The sequence below is a fragment of the Metopolophium dirhodum genome, chromosome 1, assembly GCF_019925205.1.
Source record: "Metopolophium dirhodum isolate CAU chromosome 1, ASM1992520v1, whole genome shotgun sequence".
Lineage (NCBI taxonomy): Eukaryota > Metazoa > Arthropoda > Insecta > Hemiptera > Aphididae > Metopolophium > Metopolophium dirhodum.
The window spans coordinates 41,010,082-41,028,867 of NC_083560.1; the positions used below are offsets into that span (position 1 = coordinate 41,010,082).

The window sequence follows — 18,786 nt, forward strand, 5'->3', positions numbered from 1 at the left end:
GCATTAGATTTGACACCTTTCAATGGTTAACATTTCAAAATCAGCCGTGTGGTCAGAATTTATATTATGGTATAAAAACTTTCACTATCCAGGTAAATTACATAATTTATTAATGTCTTATAAAAATTCTTACCCAAATTTTCAGTTTTACATATATTAAAAGAAATAATTATGCATTTTTTAAATTAATTTTAGTCATGTGAATACATAATTAAAAAAACTTAATACTTTTTTTGGTTAAAAAATGAATAAAAATTAAATTTAAAAAAAACATTATGCTGTTCATTTATGAAAAAAACTAAAAATATATATAATATGGATATTATCATTCACTTGTTGTGAAATGTTATAAAGCAGTTTCTTGTTTTATGCCTGGAATACACGACGCTAGTTTTTCAAGCTAAGATAGCAAGCTAGCTATTCCCAACGCCTATCCTGGCTTACTATCCTGGCTAGGAAGAAGCTAGAATAGTTTATACGATGCTAGGAAAAATTGTATTATAAACAGTTTTTTATAGTTTAGTATACTCGAGACCTGCATTTCGGGCGAATTCCGGGCACTATTTAAAATTTGTAAAATTAAATTTAGTGAAAATTAATAAAAATGAACCGTGTACTAGCTTTGTCGTCCACATGGTGATAGAACACTAGCTAGGATAGTAAATTCAGTGGTGGGAGGTGTGCTAGCTCAAAAAAAATAGAACGCAATCCTATTAAACTAGCCTGGCTCGACACGTTAGCTTTATTAGAATATTCCCTAGCTTGCTAGCTTAAAAACAAAGCTAGTTCTGTTTACACAAAGCTATTATTACTAGCTTTCTAGCTTACTAGTATTACCTTGCTATCCTAGCTTGAAAAACTAGCCTCGTGTATACCAGTTATGCACAGATGAATTTTGCATTTACTACATTTCATAAATGTAGTTTGCTTGCAAGCTCTGCACCGTTCTTTTATATCCACCATTTCAGGCCAGTGATGATATCCGTCCAATCTGATGTCAGCTACTGGTGTTGGTGTACAATTAGCTTTTTTTTCTTTGGTAGTTCAGTTGGCGAATTTACCGTTTCTGTGGATGGTCGTCCTCTTTTGCGAGTCACTGCAGTTACTTCACATAAAGCAGCAGCAATATTAGTTTGAAACTAGTAAACTCATTTTTAATTTTTCTTTTCTTTGTTTTAAATGACGTCGATAAAGAAGCCAGCAATTTACAATACAAACTCCAATCACCCAAAAAATTATTCGCATGTACCATTTATTTGATCTTATATCAATTCTATACAGTTCCAACAACATATCAGCAAGGTCTACTCCACCCATAAATGTATTATATTCCTCCACAACAGGTCGATGACGTCAATAAAGAAGCCAGCAATTTACAATACAAACTCCATTCACCCAAAAAATTATTCGCATGTATCATTTATTTGATCTTATATCAATTCTATACAGTTCCAACAACATATCAGCAAGGTCTACTCCACCCATAAATTTATTATATTCCTCCACAACATGAGGTCTTTGTACTTCAATAAATTTTTTGTCAGACATGCTCCAGCGCTTACAAGTCCCAAGAGGTTCAACACTCCTATACGTAGATAAAAAATTGATTGACTTCCGATCATATGTATTAGTTCTAGGGTTGCCATAATTTCATCAAGTAAAACCGGGACAGACAGAAAAATAGTAAATAAATTTAGAAATATTATTGAACTATATTCGCCATTGGATATGTATTAAATAACGACACAATACTACAATAGGTTATAGTGTTATAACTTATACACTTTATTACTATAACAAATTGACAATGTAAAATTTTTTTTAAAATTTATTGTTTTATAATATTTAACAATATGAAATTAATATACTATAATTATAAAATAACAACATTTTTTATTTATTTACTTGTACTTGGGCCGGGGTGGCTGGGCTCTTCTGTCTCATTTTCTTTGTACCATTCATATTTCTTAGATGATTTAACCGATGTAAGTAAAGATGGCTGTGTTTTAACATACTCGTAAAATTCGGAACAAGTCTTTTTATAATTGTACTTGCACATTATAATACTTTCCACGGTATCAAGCTGAAGACGATTTCGTTCGTCAGTCCATTGTATTTCCATTAAAGAAAATACACGTTCGACGTTAGCATTGTGGGCTGGTATTGCAAAAACATACTGAGCAATTTTTAAAAGTTCTGAGTGTTGTTCATCGTGTATTGACACACTAAAAAAACATTGCCATTTTTCACTAGCAATTTTATTATCCCAATCTAATATACTGTTTTTGAATTCTTCGATTTTTTTTTTTAAGTATGTTAGCTGATCAAACAATAAAGAATCATCTAACTGTATGTTTTTATCAGATAAATAAATTATTGTTTCTTCTACGTCACGCCATGCTATCGGCTCCAATAAAGACATCCAGTCAAAAACATGAAAGTGATTTGTTGAGACCGACCATTTGGTTAAATACGTAATTGCTGTATTGTAAAACTCATCAACTTCTTCATAAAATGCATGTTTTACTTGATCAGATATTTCTTCTTTTCTCAACATTTCTAGAACTTTTAAACCAACAAATTTATTAATTTGTCTATTTTTTAAGTTATCTGAAATGGTGCTTAATATTTTTCTTAGTTCAATTATACTCGTTTTAGATTTTTCAATCAATAAAATGTTCCTGTTAAAAATAACGAGTTGTGCATGTAAAAACCACATATATGTTTCACTCATCGGACTATTAAATGTGTCTAATAGTATTTTTGGAGGTTTCTCTTCGGACTGAAAAAATGATTTTAGTGCAGGCCACATAGATAGCGTTCTTTCTACTGCTGGTAGCAATGATACCCACCGAGTTTTGGAATGATTTAAAATAGTTCTGTAGTTGATATCCACAAATTCACAGAAATCTTTTAATTTTTCTGTTCTTACAGTGTAAATAGAAAAGTACCCAAATATTTTAAATATGATCATTTCAGCATCAAAACTAAACGTATTTGCAGCTGTAGAAATAGTATTGTGCAATATGTGAGCAGAGCAGCCAACACCTTCCAGTTCATTTTGAATGGCTTCTTTTAGTTTAAAAAAAATATTATTTTGTCCTTTTCTATGAATTCCTCCGAAGTTTGTGTTTGCATTATCTGCACAAAATGCAATGCATTTTTTTAAAGGTATTTTCAAATTATTTAATGTATCAATACAATATTGCGAAATTGTTTCTGAAGTTTCGTTTTTAAGAGAACTCATTTTTATTAATTGACTTTTTGTACCATCTGACTTTGTAAAATATTGAATTATAATTGGAAATATTTTTTCTGATTTATGATTACTAGCGTCCGTCGCCAAACTAAAGAAAATTGTATTTTCTAAATCTGATTTAAATATATCAACTGTATGTGGAGCTAAAATGTATTTTACTATTGCAGTGCCTTTAGTTCGTGCGGTTGACATTTTACAAGCAATTTTTGAGTCGGGAAATAATTTTGAATAAAGTGGTGTAGTACAGTCCAGTGAATTAAATGAATTATGGTGAAAAATTACCTTATAAACATTAACCAACTCTGCAGCAGCTACCAATTTTTCTTCTTTTGTATCAGGAGTTACAAAAAACTTGGTCACTTTTTCACTAATATTTACACTTTGAGAATTTTTTTTATGTTTGTTACATTTAATATGATCGACTATGTCAGATTTTCCACCGTGGTCAACTTGAAGATAGCTTTTGCAAAAAGTGCAATATGCTTCAAATTCATTTCTACCTTTTTTTATAAAACTCCAAGTAACGGAAAACTCATCACGAAAGTGACATTTTCTTTTTGGTGCCATAATAACGAATAAAATAATAAATACGAACAATCTAGGCTACGGTCTACGAGTGACTAGTGACTACGACCTACGTTCTACTGATGTAAAAGTCATTAGTCTGTCTCTGTATCACCCGTATGGCTATATCGATTATCGATAAGACGATAAAATATAAAAATAAAACATGTAAACTGCAGCATAGTGCACAGCGCACATGACTTGTTTGTTGTTCTCGAATATTACGGTATTATTATTTTATATTTAGCCTATGGATTTATCAATTATTCGTTATCTTTAACATTAACATGTTGACTCTCGATTTCAATTATTATTTTTAAAAATAAAATTGTAGAAATTAAACAATTTTAATTTTTTCCTAAAACCGGGACATATAGACGTCCCGAAAAATGTTTTCGGGACACCGGGACACAAAGTCAAAAACCGGTGACAGTCCCGGTTTTCCGGGACGTATGGCAACCCTAATTAGTTCAAACATTTTGTTGGAAAAAAAAAATCAGCAGTTATCAGCTAATCACTGTTGTATTTCGATAGATAAATATTTTTTTTTTGTAACTATATTTTTGCTTTTATTTTTATTAAAAATTAAAATGCATATTTTATAATTTTTTATCGCATACAATATACAAATAATAATTTTTTTCAAGTAACAGCACTTTTGCTTAGTAGGGCACTCGGGCAGTATTCAAGAGTAGAGCATTTAATACTTTAATTTATAATTTAATAGCTAAGCTATATATCCGTACTATATCCTACAGATTATAAGAAAATAAATAGTCTGTGTATTATTATACTTACCAAGATCAAGTTTGATACAGAAGCAGGATCGTCAATATCGTGTTCATTAATTTTATTTATTGGCATAAAAAAGTGTTGTATATTTTGACACGATTTTGCAGCTACATTTAACTTTATTCTTTTTTTTTCACGCTCTTTAGCAGCTCCTCCTTTTGTAGTTATACTTTTGTTAATATCCATCGTCCAATCGTACAATCAAATTTAATTTAAAAATTAAAACAACAAAGTCTCACAACGGACGCGAAAGACGTATCGTGTAGGTATGATTTGTGTACACGCTACACAGTCCGTTAGTCCACAGCACACGTACCCGAGGATATAACTATATAAGTAATAATAACAATAGTACAGAATTATTAAAAATAACATATTATTATGATATTATATTAAATTATGATATGATGATGGAAAACCCTACGTAAACGGTAAACTCGTATTCAATTATTCCAATAATAAGATAACAATCTTTACCATATTATTGTTTATAGCTTATTACATAATATTATACATAAACTATAAAAACAATTTTGATACTAGTCAAAATAATATGTCTATACGACTATAATACACCATACTGTATAGTGTATACAAACTTTCAACTACAGAGTGAACATAGTGAATTATTCAATTTTTTTCAAATCCGCTATTTGGTAATTTCGGTAAATTATGGCATAGGGCGCTTCGGCCAAGAAAAATCAAGGGTCGTGCCTGGGCACGCCCTGTGCGAACGCCTATGTAGATGGTAAATGATTTTCGATACTTAATGATTTCGAAGGTGCTTCCGGCTTAGGTAATAGGTTACTTAGGAGAATAATGCGAAAATCATATAAACTTAATGTTGTACCGATATTATATTGATTATATAAATTGTATGAATTCAAAAGTAGCATTTGTATAATATGTATACCTAGCTTTTTGTACCACCTGATTGTTTTTCTCGTGAAAGGGTAATAGCTCATCTGGTCCTGTCTGCCGATTCCACTCATAAACTTATTATAATGTTTAATTGTTAACCCTTAATTGCATGACTTTTTTTTTTTGCTGAAATTAAATGTTTTTTATTAATTTGGGAGTGGCGAATTTGGCAAAAATAATAAAAAAATTCCAACTCAAAATCCAACCTAGAAAAGTACACCTTTTAAGTCCATTGCACAAATGCAACTATATGCGCACAAACTTAATTTTTTATTTTCAACGGCAAACATTAATATGTATGTTTATTTTAATTTCAACTACCTATTTTTATTATTTATATGCTAACTACTAAAAATTAGTCAAAGATAGGTTATTTAAAATAATATATTTTTATTGAGAAAATAAAAAATAAAAAACATAAAATCATAATATTATATAACAATGTTAAATGGTGTTCTAAAATTCAATAAAATAATAAGAATGACATCCAGTCTTTATAATAATGTAAATATCCAAATAAAATAATAATATAATAACAACTTGTATTTGTAAATTAAAATATAACAAATTGGTAAAATAAGTAATTTAATGTTCAAATAAAAAAATAACCATGACAACCAGTCTTTATAAATTATTATAACAAAATAATCAAATAAGTACCTAATATTAAAATAAAATAATGATATTATATCAACTGATATATGGTATTCTAATTATAAAAGTTTAAGTATCTAACTAGACTTCTGGTAGATACCAGTTTTGAACTATTTCATATGATAACTGTTGAAACAGTCACTATTTCTAGTAAAACACAAAGCCTTATTACATTTAGCACAGCTTACATATGTAATACCTTTACAACCTATGTATTTGCATTTTTGTCTCTTTTGAGACCACTTAGGATTATGTTGAAAACCATCAAACCTTACATCTATAGGCGTAGTGTTGACATTACGTTGCCTTTTTTTATCTGTTATATTGCCAAATTTATCTTCTTTAAGTGGTCTACCTCTTTTAGGCGACACTAATTCTCCCATTTGACATAATGAAACAGCCAATTCCTCACGGAAATCTGCCAAACTAGATTTATATTTTTGTCCTTTACTTTCATAAATACGTTTTTGTAATATCCAAGAATTAGTAACAGTAATGTCTACTAAATGATAGAACAACCTCATGTACCACTTTCTGGATTTTATTGAAATTTTATATCTTCCAATATTTGCATCCAACAAGTCAACCCCACCCATATGTTTATTGTAAATACTTATAATATTAGGAAAAGGAACCATTATTGATTGTTTTTCTTTTTTGGAAAACCTTTTTACATTTTCAACTGGGTTCATACCTACAAATGTTGAAAGTAAAGTTACCAACTTATTATCTTTCCATAAGACTGCTGTAATTTTTTGCTGATTTACAGTAGCTGTACATTCATACATGGTACCCCTATCCTTAGATTTCATAGCAGCATCTGAAGGAAATGGTACATTTTTTAGTCTATTTCTTCTAACAGTCCCTAAGCTTTCAATACCTCTAGTTTTTAAATAAACCATTAATTGTATTGAGGTATAATAATTATCATAATACAATTTAAAATTGTTATTTGATGGTATTATACGAGCAAGACGTACAACAACATTTGCACTTGCACCAATATCTGGTTCACAAGGTAAACGTAGCTCTGAATTATTTTCTTGTCCACTATAAATTTCCAAATTATATGCAAAACCAGAAACACCTGCCATAACAAACAATTTATAACCCCATTTGTGCGGTTTCATGAGTATATATTGTTTTAAATAATGTCTAGCTTTAGTAGAACATAATTGTTCATCAATTGACAAACTTTCTTCAAGCGGAACTAATTGAAATTTTTTATTTAATGTTTCTAGAACCGGCCTTATCCGATAAAATCTATCATGTCCAGGTCTATTGAATGGGATAGAGATATGTCATACAAGATACATATTAAAAGTATTGCTTGCTTTTTACGAATACTCCCAGCTCTCTATAAAGTTAACTTCTATAACACACCTATATCTAATAAACTCCATTGTGAATAATAATAGGTTAACTCACTATGCCAGCAACTAATGAAAATTAAAGAAATGAACATAAAAATCTGAGTTTGTTTGAATTATAGATACCATCTTGTTTTTATTTTTTAGCCTTGTCAGTTTTGCTAGAAATGTTTACCTTTTTCAAACATGAAAAAAAGCATTATTAGCAGAAAATTGAGAAAATTAATGTACCTAACCACACATTGCTCACATTTCAGAAACTTGAGATATAGAGGATACCTCTCTCTCTTCTTCTAGAATGTCCACAACTGACCTTCCCCCTGCATTGAACTTTATTATTTTTATTGATGGTCAACCTAGCATCTTGCCATTTGTTTTATAAAATATTATTTTATTGTTGAAATGTACTTTAAAGTTTTACCTGTTGTAATGACTGGTGACCTCCTCACCTCTAAAATTGGTGTGATAATTTAATTTTTTTATTACAAATTTGTATCTTTTAAGTCATGAAAATTTCCATTTTATTTAAGAATAGTTTCAATTACTATATCAAGTAAAAACAATTTTATGCTTGTAGATGATTATTAATTCATAAGTACATTTACTGTATAATATTAACATATTTTGTTAATCGAAAACAATGAATGTTTGATACAATTTTGATCTGAATTATGAATTAAAGATTTTATTTGGTTTTTTACATAAACTACAATTAAAACATTTTTTAATAAAACAATATATTTGAATCTTTATTTTATTATTACATTATAACTTTATTATTAATTATGTATACTTATATAATAGCTATTTGTTCTTATCTACCATAATTGCATTGACATTGATATACATTTGTTTTAAGTTAAAACAAATAAAAAATAAAAAAGATGCTTTATACATGTTATACGTATTATAGTGCATAATAATTGTAAGTTGAAAATTCAACTGATATATGATCAAGTTAGCTGTGATTTGATGTAATATTCAATAAATGCATATGTATGAGCCCCTGGCGTGGTCTAACAATCCGCAAGCTCTTAAATGTATATTTGAATGAACATGTTAAATATACAACCCAAAATCTCAAACATAAATGGTTGGTTGTACATGTTAGCTAATTAGTATATGTGGTAAAAGCTTGTATGTGTATTTATACACAACAGGTATATTATATGTCTATACACAATGGTGTTATAAGAAATACGGTAAATTAACAGTGAACAAGTTTATAATGCAATGTGTAGTAAAGAATATTTAAAAAAATAGTTGTTATATTATAGTGTGTATAGTTAGTTTTATTTTTATTCTGTAAAATAAAATAATTTACTGATCAAATAAGTTTTATGTAAGATTAAGCTATTATTATTGTTATTAATTGGTGATGTAGTAAATATGTAAACAACCATCTATAAATATAAATTACACTACTAGAAAAATATTGTACAAAAAAAAAAAAAAAAATAAAAAAAAATAGTTTTCGTGTTACAATGTTAATATTATAATATAGTGAACCATTATTATTAAAAAAAAAAAAAATATTTTTTTTTCAAATATTATATTATACTAGCTTGTAATGTTGTATGAAAAATTATCGTTTTGAAGAGTTTAAATTAAAGTGAAACAATTACAAAAACATCACAAGCGTAAAATAAAGTTTTTTTTATAAAAAAATTTGATTGTTAGTTTGGTTTCATTTTCTCAATATGTTTTATAATCAACAAAAAATAATGAAATTTTACAACGTATTTGTGCTAGGTTGTACCATCTAAATCCTGCATAGTATAGTGTTTAAATCCATTATATGGCAGTTAGTAAAATATCATTCAATTAATTTTTTTTTTTCTGTTCTTAATAAAAATAAAATTCAGATTATACATCATTATTTTAAAATTCAAATAATTTTAATTAAGTTATTCTTAAATAGCTCAAATTTCTAGTTATGTTGTATAGGCTTTTAAACTCAATAGGTTGTTTTATCCTTATCTCATTAGATAATCATCAGCTGACTCATAATTCAAATCCCTGAGTATTGCAGCAGTTGAAACTTTTTCTTGCCTTTTGATTTTTATTAATATGTCACAACAAATAACTGTATATCCTATTTGATCAAGTTCTTGAAAAACATTAAACAATATTGATTTTATCATTTTTGTATCAAAATCTGTCATAACAGGTTGTTTCCAAGGTGAAGCAATGTCACGTGCCATTACTACAGTGGCGGCGCCAGATATTTTCTTCTGCTGGGGCATTTATGTATCGCTAGGTACTTGATCACCTACTAATTTGCTTATATCATATATTCAGAAAGTATTGCTGAAAATGTTTTGGGTATAATATGCTATATTTTTAAATGATAAAAAAAAAAAAAAAAATAATTAATTAATTGAAATGTCTTTGTTAACTTACATATTTTTAACATAATGGAATCTAAAGTAGGTATAAGGTATAATCTAAAGACTAAAGTACTTATAATATCGATGGTGACAATGCAAAAGGGCATAAGCGACATTTTTGAAATTATTCAGGAGAGCCATAAAACTTTTTTTTAACAATTATTACATTTTGTAAGTTATATTTTTAATTTAGAAAAATATGATAAGAATAAAAAAGATGAGTTGTACTCTATTTAAGACTCTTGTTCTTTCATTTTTTTAGTTAAACACTTACATCAGTAAGAATTGAGTATTATTATATAATTTGGCGCTTATGCCCCATTATTTTCCTTACCTGTAATTTTAGTTCTAGTATTTTGGTGCTTATGCCCTATTAATTTTCTTCCCTGTATATTAATAGAAAATGAACATATTTTTGAATTTTAAAATTTTAATTTTTCCAGAATATTGCAGAGTTTTATTAAATCATATAAAATCAGTTAAAAATTAAAAATAAAACAAAAACATGACTCGAATTTAGTTAAAATTTAATATTACTTATAAATAATCATATAATTAATTATAAATATTATACATTTATAATAATATTATTATTATATAAAATAGAAATAACATGAACAATACTGTAATATTTTAAAAACATAAGTACATCTCATACAGTGTTTAGTAGCAACTGTTTAGTTTTCCCCTTTAATTTTTTCACAACTTTTGTTTTATTTGTTTTCTTATGGACATCTTCGTCTGGTGGTACTTCATCATCTTCATCAGTTTCTTGAATACAGTCTCTTACTAATTCATTTGAAGTCATATTAATATATTCTTGATGAAATTTACCCGGTATAATGCCATCTGTACACAGCTTTAATAAATCTTTAGATTTTTCTTTAGAAATCGAAAGATTTGAAGTATATGCTTGTTCTGGAAAATATAATGCTTCCGAAGTTGGTTTTGGTATGTTTATTATAAATCCTTTTGCATCGGCATTGTATGAATAAAATGCTTCAAGTATCACGTCATCGTTTTGTAATGGATTTCTGTAAAAATTAATATATTTAATTTTGGAAGTTTTTACAATATTTTTTTCCGTATCTTTTAGGACTTTTGGCAGCACTTCATCAGCATTTTTTTTCCAATTTAGGAAGTTTTGAAATTGTTGCTCTTTCACCTCTATTGACTTTGGGTTAACCCTCGAGTTCCTTATAAGTGGAGGCCATTCACTAGGTGCCCAAATTGTTTTATCATTAATAAAGCGTTCGATCGTCGCATGAAATGAATCTACTGGCATATAACTATGTCCCGGGAGTAAGAAAACGATTTTTACCTCGGTTAAATCGGCCCATTGTTTTTTCAAACAACTCATAATCATAAATAACATAGCTCGATTTTTATTTTGGCCTGCACACGAATCACAATACAGGGAAATTGACTTAAACTTTGGATTTTTATTGCAATCGCACAAATATTGATAAATACACGACACAATTTCATTGCAACCACGTAAACCGTCAATCTCACCCCACAAATAAGCATACGCATTGCATGTACCAGACTCGTACATAGAACAATTGTAATAACTGTATTTACGGCTGTAATATAAATTCATGCGTGGACCCATGGGTGTATTTAAGACTTTCTGGAGGTCAAAACTTGAGCATACAAAATCTCCACCTGCTTTAGATAATTGTTGATCAAATAAAAACATTTGCCGACACTCATCTTTTTCCTCTAGATGTTTTTCTTCTTTAATTTTTTGTTCTTCATTCAAGTCACTAGATAATTTTATATTATCAAATTTTGAACAAAGATTACATTTATCTTTTTTAGGAAGATGAAACCCAATATTGTATTTTTTCGTAAATACTGTCTTGAAAGTACTTTTCGACATAACTGTATGGTTATTTTTCTTACAAAAATCCATGTATACCAAGTATAATCTTGATATATTACCAAATTCTGCTGGTAAGTATTTTTTTATACTTGATGCCCGACAATAGTGCGAAGGTACTGCAGGTAGTTTTTGAATAAAATAATCTAGATTTTTCATATTTTCAATTGCCACTGCATTTGGTGGACGGCCCTTACCACGTCTATCGTTAGGAGAAATATCAATATTTGTTTTATTTTGTAGCGTATATCTCAAAAATTTATGGGATACATTTAATGTTTTCAATAAAAATTGTAAGCACACTTTTTTCGATTCAGAATTATAAGATAAAAAATATTCATAGGTAATACTACGTCGGCTAAGTCCATGTTTCGCTCTTACTCTTTTTATAGGTATTTCAATGGCACATGATATAATAAAATCTCGCTGTCTTTGAATACTATTTAATCCCCAAAATGCTGTAAAAATGTCTTTTCTCTCATCCTCAGAAAATTTTTGTACACATTATATAATATTGGGTTGTATATATATAACCGTTTGCGGAGTTTGTAAAACGAATTGTAGCGGGATAGAATGATTCAAGAAAAAATTTGGATGGAAGAAAAATGAGCAAGTTTTATGTAAATAACACTCTGTTAGTGTTTGCATTACTATCGATAATTTTTGTGCGGAACTATGCGATAGAAATAACCACAGTTTCGGAGCGCCTCCGTATAAGATATTTATCAAAGGCAGTTGGTCGATTTCTACGCATAGACCTACAGTTGTATTTGAATTTCCAATATGAAAAACCGATCAATTACTCCCGAGTGCTTGTCGTTTATTACTTCCAGTCCTGATTGTTTTTGAATCACGCTATCAATTTCGTTTTGTACTTCGTCCAGCGAATGTACTATCTCATGAATCGTTTCTAGATTGAGATGCAGTTTGAGTGAGAAAATTTTTAGAACTAATTGATACTCACCCATGATAAATTAGTCCTAGACGATTGACTTTGGTGTTATTAGATGTATTATCGCACAATATATGCTTATACATTTTTAAAACGTATTGTGATGTATGTTTTATTATTATCGAAAATAAAGTTAAAACAATTAATATAAAAGGGCAACCATCAAATAAAATATTGGGTTGTATATATATAGCCGTTTGCGGAGTTTTTAAAACGAAGTGTACCGGGATAGAATGATTCAAGAAAAAATTTGGATGGAAGAAAAAAGAGCAAGTTTTATGTAAATAACACTCTGTTAGTGTTTGCATTAATATCGATAATTTTTGTGCGGAACCATGCGATAGAAATAACCACAGTTTCGGAGCGCCTCCGTATAAGATATTTATCAAAGGCAGTTGATCGATTTCTACGCATAGACCTACAGTTGTATTTGAATTTCCAATATGAAAAACCGATCAATTACTCCCGAGTGCTTGTCCTTTATTACTTCCAGTCCTGATTGTTTTTGAATCACGCTATCAATTTCGTTTTGTACTTCGTCCAGCGAATGTGCTATCTCATGAATCGTTTCTAGATTGAGATGCAGTTTGAGTGAGAAAATTTTTAGAACTAATTGATACTCACCCATGATAAATTAGTCCTAGACGATTGACTTTGGTGTTATTAGATGTATTATCGCACAATATATGCTTATACATTTTTAAAACGTATTGTGATGTATGTTTTATTATTATCGAAAATAAAGTTAAAACAATTAATATAAAAGGGCAACCATCAAATAAAATATTGGGTTGTATATATATAGCCGTTTGCGGAGTTTTTAAAACGAATTGTACCGGGATAGAATGATTCAAGAAAAAATTTGGATGGAAGAAAAAAGAGCAAGTTTTATGTAAATAACACTCTGTTAGTGTTTGCATTACTATCGATAATTTTTGTGCGGAACTATGCGATAGAAATAACCACAGTTTCGGAGCACCTCCGTATAAGATATTTATCAAAGGCAGTTGGTCGATTTCTACGCATAGACCTACAGTTGTATTTGAATTTCCAATATGAAAAACCGATCTATTACTCCCGAGTGCTTGTCGTTTATTACTTCCAGTCCTGATTGTTTTTGAATCACGCTATCAATTTCGTTTTGTACTTCGTCCAGCGAATGTGCTATCTCATGAATCGTTTCTAGATTGAGATGCAGTTTGAGTGAGTAAATTTTTAGAACTAATTGATACTCACCCATGATAAATTAGTCCTAGACGATTGACTTTGGTATTATTAGATATATTATCGCACAATATATGCTTATACATTTTTAAAACGTATTGTGATGTATGTTTTATTATTATCGAAAATAAAGTTAAAACAATTAATATAAAAGGGCAACCATCAAATAAAATATTGGGTTGTATATATATAGCCGTTTGCGGAGTTTTTAAAACGAATTGTACCGGGATAGAATGATTCAAGAAAAAATTTGGATGGAAGAAAAAAGAGCAAGTTTTATGTAAATAACACTCTGTTAGTGTTTGCATTACTATCGATAATTTTTGTGCGGAACTATGCGATAGAAATAACCACAGTTTCGGAGCGCCTCCGTATAAGATATTTATCAAAGGCAGTTGGTCGATTTCTACGCATAGACCTACAGTTGTATTTGAATTTCCAATATGAAAAACCGATCTATTACTCCCGAGTGCTTGTCGTTTATTACTTCCAGTCCTGATTGTTTTTGAATCACGCTATCAATTTCGTTTTGTACTTCGTCCAGCGAATGTGCTATCTCATGAATCGTTTCTAGATTGAGATGCAGTTTGAGTGAGTAAATTTTTAGAACTAATTGATACTCACCCATGATAAATTAGTCCTAGACGATTGACTTTGGTATTATTAGATATATTATCGCACAATATATGCTTATACATTTTTAAAACGTATTGTGATGTATGTTTTATTATTATCGAACATAAAGTTAAAACAATTAATATAAAAGGGCAACCATCAAATAAAATATTGGGTTGTATATATATAGCCGTTTGCGGAGTTTTTAAAACGAAGTGTACCGGGATAGAATGATTCAAGAAAAAATTTGGATGGAAGAAAAAAGAGCAAGTTTTATGTAAATAACACTCTGTTAGTGTTTGCATTACTATCGATAATTTTTGTGCGGAACTATGCGATAGAAATAACCACAGTTTCGGAGCGCCTCCGTATAAGATCTTTATCAAAGGCAGTTGGTCGATTTCTACGCATAGACCTACAGTTTTATTTGAATTTCCAATATGAAAAACCGATCTATTTCTCCCGAGTGCTTGTCGTTTATTACTTCCAGCCCTGATTGTTTTTGAATCACGCTATCAATTTCGTTTTGTACTTCGTCCAGCGATTGTGCTATCTCATGAATCGTTTCTAGATTGAGATGCAGTTTGAGTGAGTAAATTTTTAGAACTAATTGATACTCACCCATGATAAATTACTCCTAGACGATTGACTTTGGTATTATTAGACATATTATCGAAAATATATGCTTATACATTTTTAAAACGTATTGTGATGTATGTTTTATTATTATCGAAAATAAAGTTAAAACAATTAATATAAAAGGGCAACCATCAAATATAATATTGGGTTGTATATATATAGCCGTTTGCGGAGTTTTTAAAACGAATTGTACCGGGATAGAATGATTCAAGAAAACATTTGGATGGAAGAAAAAAGAGCAAGTTTTATGTAAATAACACTCTGTTAGTGTTTGCATTACTATCGATAATTTTTGTGCGGAACCATGCGATAGAAATAACCACAGTTTCGGAGCACCTCCGTATAAGATATTTATCAAAGGCAGTTGGTCGATTTCTACGCATAGACCTACAGTTGTATTTGAATTTCCAATATGAAAAACCTATCTATTACTCCCGAGTGCTTGTCGTTTATTACTTCCAGTCCTGATTGTTTTTGAATAACGCTATCAATTTCGTTTTGTACTTCGTCCAGCGAATGTGCTATCTCATGAATCGTTTCTAGATTGAGATGCAGTTTGAGTTAGTAAATTTTTAGAACTAATTGATACTCACCCATGATAAATTAGTCCTAGACGATTGACTTTGGTGTTATTAGATGTATTATCGCACAATATATGCTTATACATTTTTAAAACGTATTGTGATGTATGTTTTATTATTATCGAAAATAAAGTTAAAACAATTAATATAAAAGGGCAACCATCAAATATAATATTGGGTTGTATATATATAGCCGTTTGCGGAGTTTTTAAAACGAATTGTACCGGGATAGAATGATTCAAGAAAACATTTGGATGGAAGAAAAAAGAGCAAGTTTTATGTAAATAACACTCTGTTAGTGTTTGCATTACTATCGATAATTTTTGTGCGGAACCATGCGATAGAAATAACCACAGTTTCGGAGCGCCTCCGTATAAGATATTTATCAAAGGAAGTTGATCGATTTCTACGCATAGACCTACAGTTTTATTTGAATTTCCAATATGAAAAACCGATCTATTACTCCCGAGTGCTTGTCGTTTATTACTTCCAGTCCTGATTGTTTTTGAATCACGCTATCAATTTCGTTTTGTACTTCGTCCAGCGATTGTGCTATCTCATGAATCGTTTCTAGATTGAGATGCAGTTTGAGTGAGTAAATTTTTAGAACTAATTGATACTCACCCATGATAAATTACTCCTAGACGATTGACTTTGGTATTATTAGACATATTATCGCACAATATATGCTTATACATTTTTAAAACGTATTGTGATGTATGTTTTATTATTATCGAAAATAAAGTTAAAACAATAAATATAAAAGGGCAACCATCAAATATAATATTGGGTTGTATATATATAGCCGTTTGCGGAGTTTTTAAAACGAAGTGTACCGGGATAGAATGATTCAAGAAAAAATTTGGATGGAAGAAAAAAGAGCAAGTTTTATGTAAATAACACTCTGTTAGTGTTTGCATTACTATCGATAATTTTTGTGCGGAACCATGCGATAGAAATAACCACAGTTTCGGAGCGCCTCCGTATAAGATATTTATCAAAGGCAGTTGGTCGATTTCTACGCATAGACCTACAGTTTTATTTGAATTTCCAATATGAAAAACCGATCTATTACTCCCGAGTGCTTGTCGTTTATTACTTCCAGTCCTGATTGTTTTTGAATCACGCTATCAATTTCGTTTTGTACTTCGTCCAGCGAATGTGCTATCTCATGAATCGTTTCTAGATTGAGATGCAGTTTGAGTGAGTACATTTTTAGAACTAATTGATACTCACCCATGATAAATTACTCCTAGACGATTGACTTTGGTATTATTAGACATATTATCGCACAATATATGCTTATACATTTTTAAAACGTATTGTGATGTATGTTTTATTATTATCGAAAATAAAGTTAAAACAATAAATATAAAAGGGCAACCATCAAATATAATATTGGGTTGTATATATATAGCCGTTTGCGGAGTTTTTAAAACGAAGTGTACCGGGATAGAATGATTCAAGAAAAAATTTGGATGGAAGAAAAAAGAGCAAGTTTTATGTAAATAACACTCTGTTAGTGTTTGCATTACTATCGATAATTTTTGTGCGGAACTATGCGATAGAAATAACCACAGTTTCGGAGCGCCTCTGTATAAGATATTTATCAAAGGCAGTTGGTCGATTTCTACGCATAGACCTACAGTTTTATTTGAATTTCCAATATGAAAAACCGATCTATTTCTCCCGAGTGCTTGTCGTTTATTACTTCCAGTCCTGATTGTTTTTGAATCACGCTATCAATTTCGTTTTGTACTTCGTCCAGCGAATGTGCTATCTCATGAATCGTTTCTAGATTGAGATGCAGTTTGAGTGAGTAAATTTTTAGAACTAATTGATACTCACCCATGATAAATTACTCCTAGACGATTGACTTTGGTATTATTAGACATATTATCGCACAATATATGCTTATACATTTTTAAAGCGTATTGTGATGTATGTTTTATTATTATCGAAAATAAAGTTAAAACAATAAATATAAAAGGGCAACCATCAAATATAATATTGGGTTGTATATATATAGCTGTTTGCGGAGTTTTTAAAACGAATTGTACCGGGATAGAATGATTCAAGAAAACATTTGGATGGAAGAAAAAAGAGCAAGTTTTATGTAAATAACACTCTGTTAGTGTTTGCATTACTATCGATAATTTTTGTGCGGAACCATGCGATAGAAATAACCACAGTTTCGGAGCGCCTCCGTATAAGATATTTATCAAAGGAAGTTGATCGATTTCTACGCATAGACCTACAGTTTTATTTGAATTTCCAATATGAAAAACCGATCTATTACTCCCGAGTGCTTGTCGTTTATTACTTCCAGTCCTGATTGTTTTTGAATCACGCTATCAATTTCGTTTTGTACTTCGTCCAGCGATTGTGCTATCTCATGAATCGTTTCTAGATTGAGATGCAGTTTGAGTGAGTAAATTTTTAGAACTAATTGATACTCACTCATGATAAATTACTCCTAGACGATTGACTTTGGTATTATTAGACATATTATCGCACAATATATGCTTATACATTTTTAAAACGTATTGTGATGTATGTTTTATTATTATCGAAAATAAAGTTAAAACAATAAATATAAAAGGGCAACCATCAAATATAATATTGGGTTGTATATATATAGCCGTTTGCGGAGTTTTTAAAACGAAGTGTACCGGGATAGAATGATTCAAGAAAAAATTTGGATGGAAGAAAAAAGAGCAAGTTTTATGTAAATAACACTCTGTTAGTGTTTGCATTACTATCGATAATTTTTGTGCGGAACCATGCGATAGAAATAACCACAGTTTCGGAGCGCCTCCGTATAAGATATTTATCAAAGGCAGTTGGTCGATTTCTACGCATAGACCTACAGTTTTATTTGAATTTCCAATATGAAAAACCGATCTATTACTCCCGAGTGCTTGTCGTTTATTACTTCCA

General features: G+C 29.8%; 1 protein-coding gene across 1 annotated transcript in view; it reads left to right on the forward strand.

Annotated features, from left to right (window-relative positions):
* Positions 1 to 17: 17 nt before the first annotated feature.
* The window catches only part of LOC132938549 (putative nuclease HARBI1), a gene marked incomplete at its 5' end in the record, with an annotated part of 96,839 nt that continues 78,070 nt past the window's right edge, over positions 18 to 18,786 (forward strand). Inside the window, one exon of the mRNA XM_061005458.1 lies at positions 18 to 92. Within this exon, the coding sequence (XP_060861441.1) occupies positions 18 to 92 (75 nt within the window). The remainder of the gene's footprint in view (positions 93 to 18,786) is intronic.